This window comes from Bos indicus, chromosome 2 (genome assembly GCF_029378745.1).
Source record: "Bos indicus isolate NIAB-ARS_2022 breed Sahiwal x Tharparkar chromosome 2, NIAB-ARS_B.indTharparkar_mat_pri_1.0, whole genome shotgun sequence".
Classification (NCBI taxonomy): Eukaryota; Metazoa; Chordata; class Mammalia; order Artiodactyla; family Bovidae; genus Bos; species Bos indicus.
This window is the reverse complement of record NC_091761.1, coordinates 88,428,975-88,453,827: the sequence shown is the minus strand read 5'-3', so window position 1 is coordinate 88,453,827 and position 24,853 is coordinate 88,428,975. Positions and strand designations below refer to the sequence as shown.

Sequence of the window (24,853 nt, the reverse complement as noted above, 5' to 3'; positions counted from 1 at the left end):
CACACTAGGAACTGGCAGTTCTCGCGACTCAGCCTGCCTCCCGGACCTTTTCTCTCCGGGTCCTGTTTCCGGGCGAATCGCGCGCTGAGGAACGTGTTAGTGCAGAGGGTCCCGGGACTTAGAAGAGGATTGGCTTGAACAACCATGGCCGGGCACGGCTTCCCAGTACCCCGATTCGAGGGCGTTTCGCAGGAGCAGTTCATAGAGCACCTGTATCCGCAGGTGAGGCCCTCTCGCGGGGCGGAACCACGGGGTGTCGGTGGATACCCGTTCCTACCAGTCGAGCGGCTCCGAACTGGTTTCTTGGGATCCAGGTTGTGGCGAGAAGGTTGTCAGTTGAAAGTGGCTGGTTGGCCCTGCGGCCAAGGGAGCACGTGGGGGATGTTGACGGTCTCACCTATTAAATTTTTCGGCGAGTACCCTTCCACGTTTCTGGGAAGCAGTTGGACGTCAGAGCGCTGACTACGAGAAATATTTTGCTTAATAAGCTCAGCTAGCTGCCTTGGGGGAGTTCGATCAAGGAGTCTAATACCATTACCATGGCACCCTAGGGAAATACTCCCCCGCCCCCCACTCCCCTCCCCCGCCCCCCACTCCCCTCCCCCGCCCCCCACTCCCCTCCCCCGCCTCCCACTCCCCTCCCCCGCCTCCCACTCCCCTCCCCCGCCTCCCCCAGGTCTTCAAGTCTTTCGTCGAATTTCTTATAGTCTAGGGGCAGTTTCGCGCCCCATCTCCGACCCCCACCCCCCAGTAGCTTGAATGGCGCCAGTTATTCTTCACGAATTACTGGATTTGAAGGAGCAGTTTTTCACTGCACTGATCCAAAAAGGGAAGCAATGGGAATCCCACGAGAAACTTCCACTGGATTCTAACTAACATGGGTTGTAGATCAGACGTTCGATTGTTTTGTATCTGTAATTCGAACCTTAGTTCTTTAAAACAAAACTCAGAAAAATGTTAATGGGGGAGAAACTGTTTTTACTTGCAGTGCTTTTGCAAGGGAATCTAGGCATCAGAAAAACTGAGAATAAAGAGAGGAACAGATATTAAAAAAAAAAAAAAACCCATAAGATTACAATTAGCCTGCTCATGATAAAGAACCCCCTCCCCCAGTAATTTTACTTGATATTTATATCTCTGAGGATGGTTATAGAGTTACAGTTCTGAGTGTTAAAAAAGTCAGGGATGAAGTTTTCATTTAGGAATTAGAAACCTATGGGGAGGATTCAAGTCTGCAGCAGCAGTAGGCTCGATGGGTGGTTGTCTTTCCTCACCACGGAACACATTAGTGTATAGATGCCTTCAGGACAGAATTGTGACCATCAAATAATATATGAATGTGGAAATGCTTTGTAAGATGGCTAGCTAGCAAAAAGTGTTTTGTAATTTAGCCTTCCTAGACAAGACATACTGTTACAAAGAAAGCATCACTAAACATTGTAAAGTGGAAAATTGCAAATAACACTGATCACGGTGTAATAAAACTAGAAATCAATAACTAATTTGCAAAACAAGACTTTTCTAATTAAGAAACTCCTAAGAAAAGCTGTTAAGGGATATAGTCCTATCAAATTTTTAAAAATGTTTTAATAACCAACAGTGTGGTACAGTTGCATGGATAGACAGACCAGATGAATAGAGAAGAAAGTCTGAGTGACTTTATATATGTATCTCCAGAGTCTGGATAAATTTTCATTCATATAGAAATTCAGCGTGTGATGAACATGACATTAAATCACTAGGGCAAAGATGAACTTTTAAATAAATGGTGCTTGGACAACTGGATAGTCACAGTCATTTATAAGATGATAAAATTAGATTTATATCTGACACCATACACAAAAGTAATCTCCAAAAGGATCAGAGATCTAAATAAAAAAAGAAATTACATAAATACTAGAGGAAAGCATGGATAAATTTCTTTGTAATCTAGGTCTATGGAAGGGTTTCCTTATGACTCAAGTGTAGTAAAAGAACATTAAAATTTGAGTACATCAAATTCAAACTGGGAGGGAAATATTACAATATATATTTTATTAAATGTCAGCGAAAGCACATGTATGTAAAGAACTTTTAAAAATTAATGAGGAAGCAGGCAAAAATCTGATTAAAAAGTGAACAGTTGACAGAAAGATAAAAATGGCCTCTAAACACATGAAAAGACATTCAGCTTTACTCATAAGAGAATTTAAAAAATAGATACCATTTATGTATCATATTGGCAAAAATCAAAAGGCTTTAATAATACACTCTTTGTGAGTCTGTGAGGAAACTGGCACTCACATTTTATGCCAAGTCCTTTCATGCATTGGAGAAGGAAATGGCAACCCACTCCAGTGTTCTTGCCTGGAGAATCCCAGGGGTGGTGGAGCCTGATGGGCTGCCGTCTATGGGGTCGCACAGAGTCGGACACGACTGAAGGGACTTAGCAGCAGTAGCAGCAGTACAAGCCTAATGGAGGGGAATTTGGCATATCTAACAAAGTTGTTGATATGTTTACTTTTTGAACTGTGGTGTTGGAGAAGACTCTTGAGAGTCCCTTGGACTGCAAGGATATCCAGCCAGTCCATTCTGAAGGAGATCAGCCCTGGGATTTCTTTGGAGGGAATGATGCTAAAGCTGAAACTCTGGTATTTTGGCCACCTCATGCGAAGAGTTGACTCATTCGAAAAGACTGATGCTGGGAAGGATTGAGGGCAGGAGGAGAAGGGGACGACAGAGGATGAGATGGCTGGATGGCATCACTGACTTGATGGACGTGAGTCTGAGTGAACTCCGGGAGTTGGTGATGGACAGGGAGGCCTGGCGTGCTGCGATTCATGGGGTCGAGAAGAGTCGGACATGACTGAGCGACTGAACTGAACTGAACTGAGTTCCTCTTCAGGAGTTTACTTTGGGGATGTACTTCAACAGAATGAAAATATCTAGTATTTATTATGTTTGAGAATGATTACAAATAACCTAAAAAACCTACTATAGGAGACAGATTAAATTTTCCATTTACACTATAGTGTGCTAAGTTGTAAAAGAACAATGAGAGAAAATCTAAACTGATAGCAGTGATTTTCAGGATATAATTTTAAATTAAAAAGAAAAAATTACAAAAGACAATTTATAAATAATTTTGTATAAAAAAGTAAGGAAATTTATATGGTTTTTGATCACTTTGCAAAAAAGAAACATGGGGATGATAAGCCAGATGTTAATGAGACTGGTTATCTATAGGGGTTGAGTGATTACAACATGGGTGAGTATAGATGCAGTGACCTTTTTTATATAATTTTGACTTTGGAGATCACGTTAATGTTTTATATTCTGAAATAATAGTAATAATAAAATTAACATGGATAAGGAATAATTTTTAAAAAAGCCAAACTCTAGTATAGAATATTAAAAATAACAAGTGAACCTAATTAAGGGAGAGAGGAGAAGTAACCTAAGTCACTTTTGAACACAGTACTTTGATTATGAATTTGGAATGTGTTAGTTGCTCAGTCATGTCCAACTCTGCAACCCCAGGGACTGGAGCCTGCCAGGCTCCTCTTTGGAATTTCCCAGGCAAGAATACTGGAGTGCATTGCCATTTCCTTCTCCAGGGGATCTTCCTGACCCAGGGATCAAACATGGGTCTCTTGCATTGCAGGTAGACACTTTACCATCTGAGCCACCAGGGAAGCCCATACTTTGATTGTATGGCAGTCTAAAAACAAAAAGAACTATAAACAATGCTGAATTCTAGTTTGTATACTTTTTTACAGTGGTATAACTTAGCAGTTGTAGAGGTACTTAGTGTGAATTCTGGGATTGTGCAACTGATTAAACATTGAAGATGATTGGAACCAGGTTTCTCAGGAAGACAGCAGGTAGTTTACAAATATATGAACAAGAAATTTTGAAATAAATGTTGTGGTATAAGTTTGGAATTAGGTAACCATATTGGAAGTATGATTCATCATATATCCATTAAGACTGTGTGTGTGTGTGTGTGTGTGTGTGTGTGTATAGTACATATTGAGAGAGAGAAATATAACCATATGCATATGTAGTGTGTGGGAGGAGGTGTATATTGGGGGGAGGGGGTGGAGGGAGTGAGTATATACACACCTTCATGTGTTTCCTAGCTCTGGTCCCTGAGAAGGCCTATATGTAATGACACATCAATAGTCATGAACACATTTAGCACCCAGATCATTGTTTCTAAACAGCATTCCCCACTAGAAGAAACCAGAGCTACTTGAAGAAATAACTGTAGGGCTGGGACAGAGAGCAAAAGAATACTAGATTATAAAGTAAGACATGCTCAGGCAGAAAGTCATAAGAGTCAGCTTGAAGGTATTCTTACTGGCCAACTCTGGGATAACTTGAGCTTCAAAATTATATCAGTGGATTATAACTCAATGGAAAAAAAAAGAATGAATGGAGAAGTTAGAGCTAATTCTTACATTAGAATAATAACTAGTACGTGTAGAAGGTGATTTTTTTTTTAATCACGGTTTCTGCACTCAGCAATACTGAGTGGTACATTCTTTGCAGAAACGCATAAGCTGAATCTAATCATGGAGAAGCATCATGTAAATTCCTATTGAAGGACATTCTGTAAGATAACTAGCCTGTGCTCTTCAAAAAATGTCCAGGTCATAGAAGAACAAGTCTGAGAAACTGTTCCAGATTAAAAGAGGTGTCGGAGGAGGCAATGGCAGCCCACTCCAGTACTCTTGCCTGGAAAATCCCATGGGTGGAGGAGCCTGGTAGGCTGCAGTCCATGGGGTCGCACAGAGTCGGACACGACTGAGCGACTTCACTTTCACTTTTCACTTTCATGCATTGGAGAAGGAAATGGCAACCCACTCTAGTGTTCTTGCTTGGAGAATCCCAGGGACCGGGGAGCCTGGTGGGCTGTTGTCTATGGGGTCGCACAGAGTTGGACACGACTGAAGCGACTTAGCAGCAGGAATTAAATGCAGTGTGGAATCTCAGAAGTTGGGAAAAAATACAGAGACAATTAGCAAAATTTGGATACAAGCTGGATTAGATAAAAGTATTGTAGCTATTAAATATAATTTTGATAATTATTCTGTGGTTATACAAAAGAATGTCTTTGTTCTCAGAAAATATGCTCAAGTTTTAGAGATAAAGGAGCATGATAGAGACAGTTTGGAAAACTACTCTGAAATAGTTTAGAAAAAATTAAATTATTTTTAATATGTCTCCATACACACATTGCAAGAGTGAGAGCAGATGGTAAAGTAAGTGGGGCAAAGTGTTAAATTAGCAACTTGTGACTCAGAGTAAATGGTATATGGGAGTTCTTTGTAATGTTCTTGTAACTTTTCCATAAGTTTAGAATGGTTATCAAAGTAAAAAGTTGCAAACAATATTTGACTATAAAGTACAAATTTTAATCAGGTGTATTTTTTGTTATATATAACACTCATAAAAATGTTTTAAATAATATTCGGACTTCTCTTGTTTCTAAGCTTATGATAGTATTGCTGTTTGGTTTGGTTTTGTTTTCCTAATGCTAAAATTGTGTTCTAAGTATATTACATAGTTTCCTCTTCCTGCTTTAGTTACAGCATGAATTGTCAGAAGATCTGATTTTGAGCATCTTGGGATCAATAGTCATTTTTTATTTGTTTTTAGCCCTTTATTACCCAATATAACTCCTGATATATTGTTGGTTTTCCATAATTTTTGTTGATTTTTCCCACACAGAGAAAACCTCTAGTGCTAGAAGGAATTGATTTGGGAGCATGTACAAGCAAATGGACAGTGGATTACCTCAGCCAAGTCGGAGGGAGGAAAGAGGTGAAAATTCATGTTGCTGCAGTTGCCCAGATGGACTTCATTAGTAAAAACTTTGTATATAGGTATTTTCTTCTGAGGTTTACTCTGGGGATACACGTAACTTTTTTTAAACCTGTAAAGTAATTTTGCATTGTTATACAAAGACCATATGGCATTTTCTCTCTTGGCTTGTTTGATATAATTATAGACTAGCTTACTAATTTTTAAAGAATGGCTTTTAAAAGACAAGAATTCTCAGCTTACATAATTATACAAAGACATTTCCAAAGACTATTTTAAAAATAGAGTGTATACCCAATACCCTCTGGAGTTATGGAAAGAGCAGAGAATTTCTGTAACTAGAGTTAGATTACATCTAAAGCTGGATGTGCAATATTCATTTAGTGCTTCATTGATTAGTTGATCTTCCCACATCAGTAATTGTTATCTAGAGTTGTAAATTCTAAACTTTTCCTTCATAACCTGTTTTAATTTTAAATGCCCTATTTTTGGAAGATTTTCTACTTCCAGATTGTTTTTAGTTAAGTATAAGCTCCTGTTTTTTTTTTTTCTTTCTGCCCTCTCCAGAAATATAAGACAGGTGGTTGCTATGTTTGGTATAATCTTTTGTCAACTTGGATAAATATGACTTAATTTTCTTTTTTGACAAAATAATCTTAAATATTTTAAATTTCCCTCATGGTTGTCGTTTTATGTTTTGGGATGTCTTAAAAGATAGTTGAAAGCTGTGGTATGTCTGAACTTGAAAGCTTTAAATGCTGTAATCTTATAGTTTTACTATGCTGTTTTATTCCCATGAGTTTATTCCCTTGAGTTTTACTAAAAATGTTAAATTTAAAAACGATTTTCAAATTCTGAGCACGTGTAGTTTCCAGTAAATCCAGTCTATTGAAAAACCATGTTCACAAAAGACTGATTTTTTAAAGAAAGGTGGCTCTCACTGTTCCTTCCAGAGTTTAGAGATGAGCTAAACAGAGCTTCCAGTGTCCAGGGTCATACTTTTCTCATTAGAGTTTTCCAAGTTCGTATAGTAGCTTGCCAAACCGTTTCTTGGTATTTGATTCTTTGAATATTTGCTGTTACAGTTTTGGTTTTTAATAGGCCATGAATTGAATTTAATTGCCATAAATTTTTCCAAGTGTAAGAACTTTTCATTTTTTATTAAACAAGAAAGTGGAAGAAAGTGCTGGAATGATGAGTGTTTCTCAGCCTGCAGTTAATGATGTTTATTTTCCAGGGAAGCCCAGTGCTGTAACAAATGGGTATTGAAACTTCATCTTGAATTGCCTTAATGTTATGTCATGTCCTATAAACTTTTCAAAACATGTTTTTGAAGCACGTATATTATGTAATAGTTCCTATTCCAGCTCTTCTAAGCCTTTCACTAGAGCTGCTAAAGAGTTGCAAGGTTATTTGCTTAGAGACAGAAGGAAAACAGATATAGTCATTTTTGCAGTTATTGGGGAACAGGAAAGAAGGGAGGCATCTAGGCCACAGAGAGAGGCTGGAAAGTAAGAGAACCTACACACGTATCTCATTATTAACACTTTAGATTAAGGTTTCATTTCTGCTTTTTAAACACTTGAAGATAAATATATTCCCAAGTCTTGGCTTTTACTTCTTTCCTCATGGTAGCTCTTACTGTTCTTCCAGAATCCATATACATAAAAATGAAGAGTCTTGAAAGGATACTGTTGGTATTCTCTCCATAGGTTTTTTTTTTCCAAGTCTGAGTCTTACATGAGCTTTGCTTTGCTGCTTCTGCCCATCACATCCACATCGTCTAACTCCTGCCATCCTGCTCTTATTGTTTGTTACACTTTCCTCATTCCTGATCTTGGAAAGAAACCTTTCCAAAATGGGGAACAGAACAGTAAGGATTTTTTTTTTCTTTTTCTGAATGTTGTTAACTGCTTGCTGCTATGTTGCCATTATTGTTAACCCCACCATCTATCTTTTATCGAACATTTCTTATATATCAGGTACTGTGCATCCTAGATTATATTACTCATTTAAATGTCTATGAGGTAGATTTTTTAACCGATAATTATACAGATGAGAAAATGGAAGCTTAAAAATGTTAAAAAATTTACTCAAGATTGTAAATATAGCTTGAAATGATGGAACCAAGACTTATTCCCAAATTTGCCTGACTCCACAGAGTCCTAACAGTTCTAATTCCTCTTGGATACTACCTCACTTGCTGGTCTACGTCAGTCCAGACAAGTGGAGCATCGTATAGCAGGTGCTCTTCTTACTGAAACGTGTGTAGGATAGACCTGAAGGCCAAGGAACTTCCCAGTTGATATGCCTGTTTCCCCCCTCTCTCAGCTTTGCTTCTGTAGAAGCTTGGATGGTACTACTAAAGGAGAAGGTTGCTGAGGCCACCCAAGTTCTGCTTTGGACTGAACTACTCTACCTGGCCTGTTCTTGTAAAAGTCTTAGGTTCTCTTTAAGACCTTAGCAACTGCACCAATTACAGAGGTAGCTCTGGCCTGCAGAGGCTTCTGTATTATTTCCAACCTCTTCAAAAGGTGCTTTGGTAGAAATGAAGGGTGTCCAGTGAGATCAGAGATGGAAAACATTGAACAAATAAATTTGTTGATATTATTAGCCAGAAACTATAGTAGTAGATTGGTCTGAGTAGATGACAGCCCTCTTTCTTCTCTCCTGCAGTGTCCACTGTACATAATTATCAGTAGTGTCCTCAAATTCAGATTGACACCTGCTAGTCCAGAATCTGGCATCAGATTCGCTTCGCTTTGCAAAGGGGTACAAGGCAGGAAACAGCATCCTAGCAGGATAGTATCAGTAGAGTCCTTATACCAATCCAAAAGCCATTTTTGGCTCACTAAGTGATAACTTCCTTGTAAGGGAACAAGACTAGAGGTAGATACAGAGATACCCTAGTTTAGTTAAGCTACATAGTCCACAGAAACCTGTAGCATAAGATGACTATGATCTTAGTTTCTCAGTTCCTCCAAGGGACATGCTCAGTTACTGAGTTATACTGCACACAGGGAAGCCACATCCTCTGCTTCCCAACAATTTAAGAGTTCAGTCACCATCCTTCTAGTCGAGACATAATAAATAATTGTTTTTTTGCTGAGATTTGCTTCCCTTGTGGCTCAGCTGGTAAAGAATCTGCCTGCAATGTGGGAGACATGGGTTCAGTCCCTGAACCCGGTTGGGAAGATCCCCTGGAGAAGGGAAAGCCTACCCACTCTAGTATTCTGGCCTGGAGAATTCCATGGGCTATATATAGTCCATGGAGTCACAAAGAGTTGGACACGACTGAGCGACTCACTTTCACTTTGCCGAGATGCGTGGCATGTGGAATCTTAGTTCCCTAACCAAGGATCAAACCTATGCCCCCTGCATTGGGAGCACAGTCTGAACCACTAGACCTCCAGGGAATTCCCAGAGGGTCTTTTTCTTTTCAGTAAACGGTGTTATCTGTTCTAATAGCTGACATTCCACATTTATGTTAACCCACTATGTTTCTTGGAAAACATTGCATGGTCATCTTCTTACAAGGAAATCTTACCTCCCTGTTACAGAGTTCAAGTGGAGAAATATTTGTTAGTAAGAGCGAAAGATTACAACTCCTAATGAGAGGTGTGGAGGCTAGAGTGTAGTGACCCAGATGCCTTTGATGATGTCATTTTCTGTTTGATGTTTCTGATAAGGTATCATCTTCAGGTAGTGGGTAGTACTTTTGATTCTAGAAGATTGAACAGATAGGATATGACTCAGAAAAGGTAATCCTCAGACTCAAAAGAGTGAGGTAAAGGAAACAAACCTTGCTTCTACAGTGTTCAATTCTGTTTACCAGGATGGAAGGAGATGGGCCTTTGGGAAGAAATATTTAAGAATAAAATTTGATCATTTCACTGGAATCCTTGAGCTATTACTCAGAAGCCTGAAGTGATAGAATGTGGTGTAGAAGGGGAGAGCAGTTTTGTTTGGTTGTGCCAGAAGGCAGGCAGGTAGGTTGGTGAGAAGGGGAGGGGCTTTGTCTTCATGGGCTGTTTGCTTGTTTTCTCTTCTGCAGTAGCACTAGTAGTTTGCCTTGTTCATCCCGAGACTTGTTTTGCCACGGAACTTGAAAATTAGTAGCACTAAAAGCTTGCAAGTTTGTATATTTCCATATATACCATAAAACCAGAAACATTTTTCTAACAAAAACTTGGAATAGGAGTATATTGACATATGAGAAGGATCCATCTGTACTGTAGATCTAAAAATCTTTAATTTTTGAAAGCAAAATTTCAGACAACCTAAGTCAAATAAGCTCAACTCTAAATGAAGTTTGAAAGCTTAGAATTCCACATAATAGGTTATAATAAAAATTATGGATACTGTGTTGTAAAACAGAAGATTATATCAAACTCCAGCAAACAGTATGTGTGTGTATAGTGGCTAGAGTATTACTAGTTTATTTTTACTAAGTCCAAGGATTCTTTTGTGTTTATTTCAGAACTTTACCTTTTGACAAGTTGGTACTAAGGGCAGCTGAAGAAAAGCATACAGAATTCTTTATTTCAGAGGTAATTGTTTTTAACACAATTTCTTAAGAAAACATTAATATGTAATCACTAAATTATTTTCTTATAAAAGAATGTTAGATATATGAGAACTATAGCTTTCCATATATCCTAGCTGTGCTATTTATTAGATCTCAAACCTTGTCCTCATTACCTTTCTGTGCTTTGGTATTCTCATCTGTAAAATAGGAACAGTAATAGTACTTATTTCATAAGTTTTTTGTGACAGTTAGCTCTATAAAATCTGTACTCAGCACAGTGCCTGATAGGTAGGAATTACTAAATGTTAGTTATTAATACTATCTCCTCTGAAAATGCTTTGGTCTGATATGCCAAGTTCAGATGATAAAAAGGAGAACTTTGTTAACTCTGTTAACAAAGACAAAAGACTATTTCTATATTTTTTATTGTTATTAATGTGATTTCTGTTGTGTGTATTTGCTATAACATTTGTTCAGGATTATATGCAGAAGAATTCTACTTATTTACATAATAATCCAGCTTAAAATAATGCAAAATAGAATTTAAATATCTTGAGATGAGACATTGAGGCATTTATAAATACATTAAAAAAAAGTTTATTGTGTTATCTCAAAAGCACATTTGAAAAATAAACTGCTTTTTAAGCTTTGAAGAAAGCTGTTGTCTGCATCTGAGCCAGCTGGGTGATGGTCAGTTTGGTGGTAAAAGGTATTACATTTTCTCTGTTCTTTCATCACATGATGTTTTATCCCTACAGAAATCCCAGATGTCTGATTCTAATTGTATGACTAGAATATCTGCAAAACTGATTTCATTAGCTATATCTGAAAAATGTGTTTTAGCTTTACAGTCATGCTTTAACATGTATGTTCAGCTGCACTTTGGTACTTTCCTGTCCAAGGGTAATGAGTGGCACAGATTTAAATAGCCATGAAATGTCAAGTGAAATAAAGGAAATAGGGACAAGGTAATGGTAAAGCCTAAAAGTTAGGGCGATGTGTAAGATGAATTGGACTGTCAGTTCAGTTCTCTGGGAGACACATTCTGCGATGAAATTAGGACTACAAAAGACTTATTGGGGAAAATACCTGTGAAAGAAAAGGAGAAGATTTGGGTAGAGGGTGCCATCAGGCAATGATCCAGAGCTGACAAACTCTCTGCCAGCTCCATGTGGAACTCCTGAGCAAAGACTACTTCCTAGAGGAATCCTGTCCAGGGTGGCAGTGTCTAGGCCTTTTACCATCTTGCTTAGTCATTGGTTGAGGCTACCCTAGAAAGAGCACGACAGTTCAAAGGGTGAGGCGGACCTGAAGGAGTTAACAGCTGGCAGCTGTATGTTTATCACACTCCTTGCAATTAATGAATCTTTTCTTGAAGAGGGTTGTGTGGTGTATCTCTGTATCTGCCACATAAATATATATTTTAAATCCTGAAACATTAGAACTGGTAGAAAACTCTTAGAATTTTGAAGAACAGACTTTGAAACCTGTGAAAGTGAAAGTGTTAGTCACTTAGTCTTGTCCCACTCTTTGCAACCCCATGGACTTAGCCTCTGTCCATGGAATTCTCCAAGCAAGAATACTGAAGTGGGTTGCCATTCCCTTCTTCAGAGGATCTTCCCAACCCAGGGATCGAACGTGGATATCCAAATTGCAGGCAGATTCTTTGCTGTCTGAGCCAGCAGGCAAGCCCTGAACCTGTTTAGCTAGTAATAAATTTATGAAACTTATCTGATATCGTACTAGTTAAAATTTTAAAATCAGTAAATCTTGGATTTAAGTAAAATTTGTGAACACAGATGTATAATATATTGTTATGATAAATGAGATATATTTTGAAGTTTGTGCTATAATGGTCAATTTAAGTATAAAAGGCAGAATTCTTGTGTTGTGTTGCCCCTGTGTTTGACCTGATGTGGCTCAGTTTACTAGTTATTACAGAAAATACAGGCGATGTATACTTCATAATTCAAATAATTCCCTATTAGAGCTACTTAATGGAGAAGGAAATGGCAACCCACTCCAGTATTCTTGCCTAGAGAATCCTAGGGACAGGGGAGCCTGGTGGGCTGCCATCTATGGGGTCACACAGAGTCAGACACGACTGAAGCGACTTAGCAGCAGCAGCAGCAGAGCTACTTAATAAAGTTATAGTTGACAGTTTTTTAAAGCATCAACTTAAGTTTATTACTATAAGCTGACATAGTTCTAATTCATACCTGAGCTGACTCTTGATGATTTGGGTTGAGAATTATGATTAAGGATAAGCTTAGCTTTGTAAAATACAATGTTTCAGATTTTTAAAAAAATTAGTTTTAAAAGTATAAAGTATTCTATATTATCTTCTATATTTGCATTATATTAATAAAGTTTGTTGTTGGCCTTCAATGATACTCTGAGATCATGTGTTATAAAAATGGGATTTCTGTAAAGTCTGAAGATGCTAATTAAGATTGTAAATAATTTAGAATATAAAGTCTAAATTAAGCTTTAGATGTGATATGCATGTGTTGCCTTTATAAAGAGTTTATTTTACCTGATGTTTTGTGGATCCTGTCATTGTTACAAGCACGTAGAGAGACATTTCTTCATATGGCCACCAGAGAGCATTAGTAGAAAGGGAAGAAAATGGAACTTTTTTTAAAAATGACTTAATGGGGTTAGATTTTCACATTTATTCCCTTTTGTCTTTACTTTCTGATATTTTTAAGTGAATACTGATGTTGTTTTTCTTTGGCTTGTTTAAGGATGAGAAGTACTACCTCCGATCACTTGGAGAAGACCCTAGAAAGGTAAGAATTCTGAATGTGAAGTTATCTAATCTTTCCACAATTAAGGAATCTATTCTACTTATTTTGCAGACGGCCATTCAGTTAATAAAATATAATCTAAAATGATATAAAAAACCTGGATAATTCATATATATGTATTTAGGATCAAATTAATATGCACACAGTTAAGGAGCAGTCCCTAAAATGATCAAGTCAGATTCTGTCTTTTCTCTTTATGGCACGTGGCACGTTATTTCTTCACCTTCTTTTAGTTTTCTCTCTTAGGAGAAGCCCCAGGTTTTACATAGTTGATAACATTCAAGTTAATGACTCTTACATTTAAGTAGGTTGTATGATTCTTGCTTAGAGTAAGATGAACTTTCCTATTAATGAAGTATATAAAGGTTAACAATAGTAGTATCATTGAATGTATTATTACAGTCTGTCATTCTTTCACTTAAAAGGTCATGTGTTGGCTATGGTCACATCCTAGTATTTTAAAACAGTGAGCAGAATTTTGCACCATTCCTCCATGATATCATGGGCTTTGATGGCAGCCTTAGATAAAATAAGCATTACTCCAATACTGTGAAATAAAATTCTTATTGTATTTCTCTCAATGCAGGATGTTGCAGATATCAGAAAGCAGTTTCCTTTATTGGAAGGAGATATTAAGTTTCCAAAATTCTTCAAAGAAGAGCAGTTCTTTTCCAGTGTTTTTCGAATCAGCTCACCAGGGTTACAACTTTGGACACACTATGATGTATGCTACATAAAATGCGAAATCTAAAACTACAGTAGCCTTTAGAATTTATAGACTGAACATTCACAGTATTAACTTTTGGGAGGCTACCCTGAAGTTCTCTGACATGTAATTTGCTGAAACATGAGGTTTAAAAACAGGTGCTCTGCCAGGCAATGGTAATGGAGTAAATTATTTAGTTAATGCGAGAGCCTAGTTTGGAGAAGGCAATGGCACCCCACTCCAGTACTCTTGCCTGGAAAATCCCATGGACGGAGGAGCCTGGTGGCTGCAGTCCATGGGGTCGCTAAGAGTCGGACACGACTGAGCGACTTCACTTTCACTTTTCACTTTCATGCATTGGAGAAGGAAATGGCACCATACTCCAGTGTTCTTGCCTGGAGAATCCCAGGGACAGGGGAGCCTGGTGGGCTGCCATCTATGGGGTCACATAGAGTCGGACATGACTGAAGCGACTTAGCAGCAGCAGCAGAGCCTAGGTAGTTTCTTACATTTGCATTTCTCTATTCATCATTATAAATATATATACTGAGTTTTTTCAAGTGTTTTTTGTTTTTTTAACATGTGGAAAATGGACACCAGATGAGGTGGGGGAAACTGAAAGTGGAAAAAATGTTGAAGTTATATATGTGACTAGATGGAACCGTTGTTTGGGAGAAAGGCAGAAGTTTGTGGAGAGTCATTTCCAACTGTAAAAATTTGGAGATACCTGGAGGTCTTAGGGTATATACCCCTTGAGAATGTCAAGTGTCTACTGTATTTATTGAGCAGTAAGATGCGCAGATATTGATCTTGACCATTTATTCTATGGTGTTACAATTTTACTTGCTTAAACATATGCATGGGCTTCCCAGGTGTCGCAGCGGTAAATAATCCACCTGCTAATGCAGGAGACACAAATGATGTGGACTCAATCCCTGGGAGGATCTCCTGGAGTAGGAGATGGCAACCCACTCCAGGATTCTTGCCTGGAATATTCCATATGCAGTGGAGCCTGGTGGGCTACAGTCCGTGGGGTCACAGAGTCGGACACAACTGAGCATGCACACGCACATGCAAACACATGCAAATAAATAGCTAAAAAACATTAAAAGTCTAGGTTTGTATTTAGTTTGGTGTTGGATAGAGAAATTTAGAAAATTTAAACCAATATCTTGTGTGTACATTAGTTGCACAGTTGTGTCTGACTCTGTGACCCCTTGATAGGTTTCCAAAGATAGAATATTTTGAAAAGTTCTAAATATATAAAACTTTATAATAAAGTTTTAGAAGTATACTTTATAGTGTTTTATAGCTGAGGACCTCTTGGGAGGATTTTGATATAGTATAATGAGATAGATATAAGATCTTAACATGTTTTAAGGTTTTCAGTTCAGTTCAGTTGCTCAGTCATGTCTGACTCTTTGCGACCCCATGAATCGCAGTATGCCAAGGCCTCCCTGTCCATCACCAACTCCCGGAGTTTACTCAAACTCATGTCCATTGACTTGGTGATGCCATCCAGCCATCTCATCCTCTGTTGTCCCGTTCTCCTCCTGTCCCCAATCCCTCCCAGCATCAGGGTCTTTTCCAATGAGTCAACTCTTCGCATGAGGTGGCCAAAGTACTGGAGTTTCAGCTTTAGCATCAGTCCTTCCAATGAACACCCAGAACTGATCTCCTTTAGAATGGACTGGTTGGATCTCCTTGCAGTCCAAGGGACTCTCAAGAGTCTTCTCCAACACCACAGTTTAAGGTTTTAGTTACATGAATAGTATGATGAGAAAATGATAACTCATACTTTTAACTGTATTCACAAATTTTGTGTAGTATCCATTTTATCTTAAATATGAAGTTTTTCTTAAAAATAAGTCAAAGGAATGCTAGTTATGTAGTTACAGCTTACATAAGTCATTGTTAAGGGAGAAATGCTTAGGTTGAAGTGATATGTAAATAATCATGAACATGTCTTGCTTAGTATATATTTTAATTCCTTAGCTGGGAATTAATGTAGCTCTGCCTTTTTTTTTTTTCCTTTTTCTATTTTTGGCTGCACTGTGAGGCATTTGGGATCTTAGTTCCCCAACCAGGGATTGAACCCACACCCCCTGCATTGGAAACACGTAGTCTTGATAACTGGATTGCCAGGGAAGTCCTTGTAGCTCTGCTTTTAGGATTTTTCAAAATTTGTACTAATGCAGTGTACCCTTACAAACACGATAAAAGTCAACACTGCTCCATTATTACTAAGTTCGTCAAAATTATTTGCCAAGTACGGTCCTATCGAAATACTTTGGAAATCAGTATATTTTCCTGTAACCAAATTCTGGTTGGCCATCTCGTAAGAGCCTGTCCGTGGTTGCAGCACTCCCTTGTGTTTCCTCAGCACCTGGTTTTCTAAGTGCTCTCATCCTATCATCTAATGTTGGCCTTACAGTATTCCTGGATAGATAAGTAAAATAGATACTTACCAACGTGCACGTGTGTGTGCTAAGTCGCTTCAGTTGGGTCCAGCTCTTTGCGACCCTATGGACTGTAGCCCTCCAGGCTCCTCTGGCTATGGGATTCTCCAGGCAAGAATACTAAAGTGGGCTTCATGCCCTCCTCCAGGGGATCTTCCCGACCCATGGATAGAACCAGCATTTCTTACATGTCCTGTTCTGGCAGGCAGGTTCTTTACCACTGGTACCATCTGGGAAACCCATACTTAGCAAAGGAAAGTGAAAAGTGAAAGTGAAGTCGCTCAGTTGTGTCTGACTGTTTGTGACCCCATGGACTGTGTAGCCTACCAGGCTCCTCTGTCCCTGGGATTTTCCAGGCAAGGGTACTGGAGTGGCTTGCCATTCCCTTCTCCAGGGGATCTTCCTGATACAGGGATTGAACCCAGATCTCCCACATTGTAGGCAGACACTTTACCATCTGAGCCCCCAGGGGAGTTGGTCATACTTACCAAAGGGAGCCTCAAATAGATGTAACTGCACTTGGTGTCATAATGATGAAGCAAAGGCAAACAGTGTTCTGAGCAGATTTTCTAATGGCCTGCCAGTCCTTCCCATTTTAAGGCAGTGTTGGAGAAATAGTGACACAGTTGTGTAACACATCTGTTTTCACTGTTAAATTAGAATATTACTATAAGAGTTTTAGGTAATCTGAGTCAAGCTTTATTAAAAGACAGGATTTATGGTTAACTGGAATACCATTGATTCTGTATATTAGAATTTTATGCTTTTTCATAAGTTCTTATTTGCCTTCAGGTAATGGATAACTTCTTAATACAAGTGACAGGAAAAAAGCGTGTTGTTCTGTTCAGTCCTCGAGATGCCCAATATTTATATTTATCAGGTACTATTTTTTTTTAAAGAATAAATTTCTCAAGTTTTTTTTTTTTAATGTCTTCATTCTCATAGAAAAACTTTGTAGGGCTTCTTCCTAATTATGATTCTTGTGTTGTATTTGTGTCTTGTATTGTGTTCTTCATTGTGTACGTGTATACATGAGATGATAGGTTATATGAAGAATGAAATTTTTAGATTGATTATGTTACATGAATGTCAGTGGTTATAAATAAAGGGTAGGTCACTGAAAATTGTCTTCAGGAGAACAGTAATTGTTCTCAGTGTGATACAGTAAAGTAGTTGTTAAGAAAAAACAAAATTTCAAATTTATATTTGTGGTTATTTAAAAAAAATGCTAACTGTTCAATCTATATCATCCTGTTTTGTAACTTTTCAGGTTCTAAATCAGAAGTACTGAACATAGATAACCCAGACTTAGCTAAATATCCACTGTTTTCCAAGGCTAGAAGGTATGAATGTTCCCTTAAAGCTGGAGATGTGTTATTCATTCCTGGTAAGATTTCTAGACTTCAGTAACTTGCTTTTTATACTATTTATACTCACTTGACCATTATGTGATTTTTTTTTTTAATACAAAAGTTTGTTAACTGTATCCTATCCTATACAAGATGAATTTTTATATACAAATGTGTGTGTGTTTAAAGTATGCTAAGACAGGTTCTTACAGTATTGTCTTATTTTTCAAAGACAACCTATAAATATATTATTATACTCTTAAGTTCTCTTATTAAAGGATACTAAGCAAGATACTTTATATCTGCAAAAAAATTATACTTCATGGTACTTTTAAAATCATTTTGTTTCTAAAATATTTACATGTTTTAGAACTGTCACTTAAGTAATTATGAAGAAATTATAAATACATTTCAAAGCCAAACAGAATATTTTATTAAATATCAAATGTTATAATGCAATACCTATGATGTACACTATTGGGCACTATTTTTCTACAGTCTGAATTAGTGTCACTTAATTTCTTTGAACAGTATATAGGCATTAGTTGTTAGTAACCAGTGATACAGTTAACATCTGTAATTATACAAAACTGAATACCAGAAAATTATAAAAATCAAAATATTAAGGGGTGCATTAACAAATTTGGCTTATAGTTTTACTTTTCATATATGTTAATATGTTTATAATAATACCTCTTGAGTGATAAAATTTAGTTAAAAGTATTAATAATAATATCTTATTTGGGACTAGATTATAAATTCCTTGAGGACAGAGAACCATAGTTTGTTAATCTTTGTGTTGTCCTGTTTAGTTAACTTTACATAATTGTGTATAAAAGTTCAATACCTTGACTTCTCAATCCTCACTGAAAACAGTCACAGCACAGTGTTTTAAATCCATTGCCGTTACTTAAATTTGGGGGTTTTATATCTTGAGAGCATGGTTAAGGGTGATGCAGTTCTGCCTTATTCTGTATACAACTTTAAAAGAGAAAAAATACTGAACGTTTGCAGATATTTTGAAATAGGAGCAGAAGTCCCATCTCTGGATTTAAATTTAACAGGATGGTTAGCTTTTTTTCCGTTAACACTGAATAAGGAAAAAAAGGTTCTGAAAGAAGGAGTAGTTAAGATTAAAACCATGTTTGGAACCTGGTTTTGTAAATCAAAATATTTTAAGCTTTTTTTTTTTCTAGAGCACTCTTAGAAGGAGTTTATTTCTAAAATTTAGCATCTTATAAATCTTCCTTTCTGTCACAAGATTAAACACTTTTTGGATGTGACTAGGATCTCATCTTTGTTTAGTATTGGTTTAGTGTTTCTTTAGCACCTATGCTTTGAAAATATTTATTCTCAATTGAAAACAAAGAAGTAAATTTTTAGTGGAAGTAAAATATTAATTAGCTATACGAAGTTTACTTATCTTTTCCACAACCAAAATATTTGCTTTACTTTTATATATATATATATTATAAAGGAGCGTTAACATAGGATGATTGTAAGTGCATTAGAAATATAAAAACTGGGGAGGCTACAATAAATGCAGATTTTAAGCAAGTTAGAGAACCAAAGGCAGCTTAACCAGGAAGTCTTTGAGAACAAAAGTACTGTACTAAGTCAGAAAAGGTCAGATACCCCTCAAATAATTGAAATGTTCTGTGTATAAAAAATGAACACTTTTGATGTGGTGTGTGACTCAGGAAGTGTAAACAAGTAATACAAAACACAGCCCCAAATTACAGAACTAAAAAACAAATAGAACTTTATTGTGTCTTTCAAGTTAAAAGGGAAAATTGCTACTTTCAGAAGTTTTAAAGTAGGGTTGTGCTATTGACACTTTAAATTGGTTGGCAATTCATAAAAGTTAAAATGATTCTGTTAAAAGCTAGGAGTGTGCTAACGAAGGGATCTAGTTATAAGATTTATTTCTTGAATTGGCTATATGCAATTTGTGATATTTCACTGACATTTTGTTTTTTTTTTTTAACTGTAGCTTTTATTTTTAACTCTTTTTTTTTTAAATACTTCTTCAGCTTTATGGTTCCATAATGTAATTTCTGAAGAGTTTGGAGTGGGAGTGAATGTCTTTTGGAAGCACCTTCCATCTGAATGCTATGATAAAACGGATACCTATGGAAACAAAGATCTGACAGCAGCATCAAGAGCTGTACAAATTTTGGACAGAGCCTTAAAAACACTAGGTGAATTACCAGAGGAATACAGGGACTTCTATGCACGGCGAATGGTCTTGCACATTCAAGACAAAGCCTATAGCAAAAACTTTGAATGAATAATGAAATGAATGCAGTGAGCATAAACTTTTAAATACAGTTCAGCCCAAATATTGGAAAAGTGTAACAAGATGTAAATTAGTTTTTTAAAGATTTAATCTTTGTTACAATAGGAAAGATAAATCAATCTCGGATTTACAGATTTAGTATGAAGGCATGTTTGTGTGGTTTCTGCTTAATACAGATTGTTATGGCTTCCCTGCTGGCTCACATGGTAAAGAATCTGCCTGCAATCCAGAATACCTGGGTTTGATTCTTGGGTTGGAAAGATCCCCTGGAGGAGGGCATGGCAACCCACTCCAGTATTCTTGCCTGGAGAACCTCCATTGATAGAAGAGCCTGGCGGGCTACAGTCCATGGGGTCACAAAGAGTTAGACACGGCTGAGTGACTAAGCACAGCACACATGGTTGAAAAGGTGCTGCAGTGGGATAACCCTTTAGTTTTCAGATGCAAATAACTAAAAAATCCAACTTAAAATGACCTAAACAATTAGAAAATCTATTGAATCATTATACATGAAGTTAGCTGATGAAAAGGGCTTCAGTATTTCTATTCCAGTGATTCCTAGGAGGGTCACCTCTGGGCTTTTTTTCTCCCCGCTGTTTTCAACTGCAGCATTGGCATCATCTAGTGCTGGCTACCCTTGTGGTCACGGGATGTTTGCCAGTAGCAGTTGGGACTGTGTGCATCTTCATCTACATGCAGTGCAGGAATCGGGGAGGATTTCAGGGGCCCTCTCTTACATGCAAAAGCTTTCCCAGAATTTGCCACCAGATGCTTGGGTCTCACTGATCTGAAGTGGCTTAGACCTGTCCACCCGCAGGCCAGTCACTGGTAAAGGATATGGAATAACTCTTAGGTCAGTTGGGTCTACTGTAGCTGGAAGTGGAATTTGTTTCCTCTGAGACACAGGAGGTATTTATGAGGGCAGAATGGGTCATTTTTAGAATATGTTTAGATAAGGAAAAAAACGTGGGCAACCAACAATATGTGTACTACATTAATCTTTTCAGCTTTTTATAACATACAGATACATAGGCCTCATCTTTGTAGAGCAGTACTTTGGGAGTTTGGCATAGGTATCTAAAAGATTTGTGGGTTTCTTTTTTGATGCGTCATTAGGATCGAGAACACCTGGATTACATAATAGTAATTTGGACTTAGTTTTGTGATTTGTCCAAAGCAACTGTTTAATCTGATTGTGGTCCTGATCGTGGTTTTCTTGGTACCCAGTAAAAGTCATGCCTGCCCTTTTTTTTCAGTTTTTGAATACTCAAATCTGTTTTAATTTATACTTATGGCTAAACTTTAAGTTTTCCCCATGAGATGTTTTCTGCGTATCCCCTTTTTAAAGAAAGTTTCTTTAAAAAAAAGAAAAACAAAACTAAAAAGAACGAATATATGAGAGATCTCAATAATGTTGTCATCACTGAAGACAATGAGCGTTTGTATGTGGATCTATGCCATTCTTTGTTTTGCACCTAGTAATTATATTGCAATCTCATTGAAGAGAGACCACATGTATTTACTGAACACAAATGTGCTGATACAAAGCAATCTGATTACATCGATTTAGTGCATTTCAAATATGGAGAAAATTTTCTCTAATAAAAATTATACATTCACTCATACCCTGTATTTGGAATGGATTAATTTCAGCTTTAAAAAGTGAAAGTTAGTCACTCAGTTGTGTCCGACTCTGTGATCCCATGGGCTATATAGTCTGTCAGGTTCCTCTGTCCGTGGAGTTCTCCCGGCAAGACTACTGGAGTAGCCATTCCCTTTTTCAGGGAATCTTCCAGACCCAGGGATTGAACCCAGGTCTCCTGCATTGGAGGCCAATTCTTTACTGTCTGAGCCACCAGGGAAGCCTATAAACAGTAAATTATATGGCAGCCCACTCCAGTACTCTTGCCTGGAAAATCCCACGGACAGAGCAGCCTGGTGGGCTGCAGTCCATGGGGTCGCTAAGAGTCGGACACGACTGAGCCACTTTACTTTCACTTTTCACTTTCATGCATTGGAGAAGGAAATGGCAACCGACTCCAGTGTTCTTGCCTGGAGAATCCCAGGGACAGAGGAACCTAGTGGGCTGCCATCTATGGGGTCGCACATAGTCGGACACGACTGAAGCGACTTAGCAGCAGCAGCAGCAGCATGACAAATAGGAAAAATACAAAGAAAATTATTCTAAACTTCCTAGGCATCTTTGGGAAGAAAGATGGAAGTTACTCAGGTCAACAGAGTTAGTGTGTCAGAAAAGAAATTGTTTTATAGCTAATTACTAGATTTTGATCTTTGGTTATTTCTTAGGATAAGCAAAGAACTCTTTTCCCTGAGGAGGGAAAAAAAAAAAAAAAAACGATTTAGTTTGAACAGTATTTATGTCCACTCTTTAATAACCACCCCCCCCCCCCCGTTTTTGTTAGCCAATAAGAGAATCAACAAAATACCTATGTCCAGAATCATGTAGAACACTAGGAAGTAAATGTGAGATTACAATTTGCCTAATGAATAATCATTTTAATTCACTTTACTTGGAAAGTAAACTGGATGACCTTAGGCAAATTATATAATCCTTTAAGAAGCTTTCCTCATCTTTAAAGTAAAACTTGAACTTTATAGGGTTGCTACAAAAATAAAGGGGATAGCTCAAGGGCAGGCACATAGTTGATGGCTGGTGCTGGCTCCCATTTAATTATATTCCTTTGCTTAGAGAATTGAGGTGGTTCCTATTGTAGCATTAAATTGTAATATCTAGAGATGAATCCTTTAGGATGCTTTAAAATTATTTTCCTGGTCATAATTTTTAATGTCTTTTATTTTAAATGCAAAGTATTTTAATCTTTCTTGCCTACCTGGTTAGGACCAAATGAGATGTTTTTAATATGTAAACTATTACACGGTATATTACAACTTCTCAAGAATTCCAAATCTCAGAATTTTGTTGCTGAAAGGGATCTTAGAAATCATCTAGTCGATGCAGATTGCTTAAATCATTTTCTGGCTCACACAGCTGGGTGATAGAAACTGAAATTATAGTTGTGGTGACCAGATTAGTAATTCTCCATTCTTTCTCCCTTAGGTGCAGCTCATCTCAAATACTTAGGAATACATTATATAGTTATTCTTTGGTTACAGTTCATGGGGCACATAGGAATTTTTTCCTCTGCTAGCAAAACTTCTCACTGCATTGCTTGCTACCTAGGCAAGGAATACAAAGAAAGACTAAGTATGCAGTCAAAGAAATACTGTGCAGTCAAAGAATGACACTGTATGTATGTACTGGCAAGGTATTTTCCCAAGGTAATTAAATGAGAAAAAAAGTTTGAAGTGATGGGTACAGTATGCTAGCATTTGTATAAAAGAAACGTGCTGTAAGTAAACACTGTGTATATTTAGTTGCTAAATCAAGTCCAACTCTTTTTCAACCCCATGGACTGTAACAGCCAGGCTCCTCTGTTCATGGGATTTCCCAGGCAAGAATACTGGAGTTGGGTTGCTATTTCCTTCTCTGGGGGCGGGGGGGCGGGGGTGGAACCTGTGTCTCTTGCACTAGCAGACAGGTTCTTTACCGCTGAGCCACCTGGGAGGCCCCAAGTGTGCAAGGATACATAGGAAACTAGTGCTCACCTCTGAGGTTATACAAGCAGATGGGCAGACTGAAATTTGCAGTTACCTATTATCTGATTTTTTTGTTGTTGCCCTGGTGTATATTACTATTTCAAAATAAAATTTAAAAATGCCCCCGGTGAAGATTGTAATTATCATCTTTTCACAAACAATAGTATTTGTCTTGGCACATAATTACATCTGAATTCTAATTATTCAGTAACTTCAAACTTGTCACTGATGAAATATCAGAACAAGGGAAACTATAGGTCAACACGGCTTTTTCCCTATCTTTCCTTCCTTCTGAACCGCAGCTATGTGAACATTTGAAAAGAACCTTAGTAATGAGGCTTTCCTCACCGATCTAAATTTACCAAGAGACATCAAGGTTGAATCTTTTATAAGCTGACCACCCCCCAAAATGCAGAAAGCAGGGATTCACGTCTAGATGGAGTTGGAACTGTGCTGTTCTGACTCCTGCCCCGTGCTGAAAAACAGATAGTCAGGAGGAAGTAACACAGATTGGCACTCATACATGTCTCTGCCGGGGTTACCTAAGTCTTTCTTGACACATACAGGCCACGGTTACTTGGGTGTCTTAAATACACCGAAGTTATATTCTATTTTTTCAAGTTCCATTAAATGGAATACTAAAATGGCATCCTAAGTGACTCTGGCTGTCTCTACCACTAAGAGATCCTTGGCCTCTGCTTTTATAAAGAGCAACCTGGATTCACAGAGGTCTTATCCTCTAAAGCAGGTTTCTCTTAAAAGCCCTTAAATGATGTGTAACAGAATAATAGCTCTTTTAAGAATAGTATCTTTTGTTTCATACATTACTCTTCAATCTTAATATGTTATACATTTCCATACTCACATGCTGGGACTGTTTTGTCTACACTGTATCCTGTGCCTAAACCTTCTTTACCCTTGATGGGGCTTAGATATTGCACGAATGAAATGAAAAACAGATCACACCTTATTTTAACCAGGTCCCTTGATGACAGCTAAAGAAATACAGACCTTGGGTGATTAGCTCAAAAAAGGAAGTACTTATTTTTGAGAGATTTTGTTCTCTAGGAAATCCAACAGAAGGAAATAATGCTAATTTTTGTAGAGCAATTTAAAGGAAAGATGTATTTATATAGGAAAGGTTTCAAAGTTGCTTGTACGAAAACTTAGGGACATTAATGAAAACATTAACAAATCCAAACTGGCAAAGTGGAGAGAAATAGCTGCTTTCTAAGTAACAATCTAAAGTTATAAACAAATCTAGTTAACATACAGC

General features: G+C 37.5%; 1 protein-coding gene across 3 annotated transcripts; it reads left to right on the top strand.

Moving 5' to 3' along the window:
- Positions 1–6: 6 nt before the first annotated feature.
- TYW5 (tRNA-yW synthesizing protein 5) lies at positions 7–23,709 on the top strand. 3 transcript variants are annotated; one of them, XM_019974540.2, is made up of 8 exons: positions 7–222; positions 5,716–5,870; positions 10,289–10,358; positions 13,084–13,128; positions 13,733–13,870; positions 17,104–17,191; positions 17,582–17,698; positions 19,694–23,709. In XM_019974540.2, the coding sequence occupies exons 1-8, from the start codon at positions 145–147 to the stop codon at positions 19,948–19,950; spliced, it is 948 nt and encodes a 315-aa protein (XP_019830099.1). In that variant the 5' UTR covers positions 7–144; the 3' UTR covers positions 19,951–23,709. The 3 variants fall into 3 exon arrangements, with proteins under 3 accessions (XP_019830099.1, XP_070626005.1, XP_070626007.1); XM_070769904.1 differs by lacking the exon at positions 10,289–10,358 and having other exon boundaries at positions 5,716–5,808; XM_070769906.1 differs by lacking the exon at positions 13,733–13,870.
- The last annotated feature ends 1,144 nt before the right edge of the window (positions 23,710–24,853 follow it).

What these genes read in the sequence shown, in the direction of transcription:
- TYW5 (XM_019974540.2), top strand. Translation starts at nt 145, where the DNA reads ATGGCCGGGCACGGCTTCCCAGTACCCCGATTCGAGGGCGTTTCGCAG. An exon ending in AGTAAAAACTTTGTATATAG is followed by an intron (nt 5,871 to 10,288) that starts GTATTTTCTTCT and finishes TGTTTATTTCAG; the next exon opens with AACTTTACCTTTTGACAAGT. An exon ending in AGATGTGTTATTCATTCCTG is followed by an intron (nt 17,699 to 19,693) that starts GTAAGATTTCTA and finishes ATACTTCTTCAG; the next exon opens with CTTTATGGTTCCATAATGTA.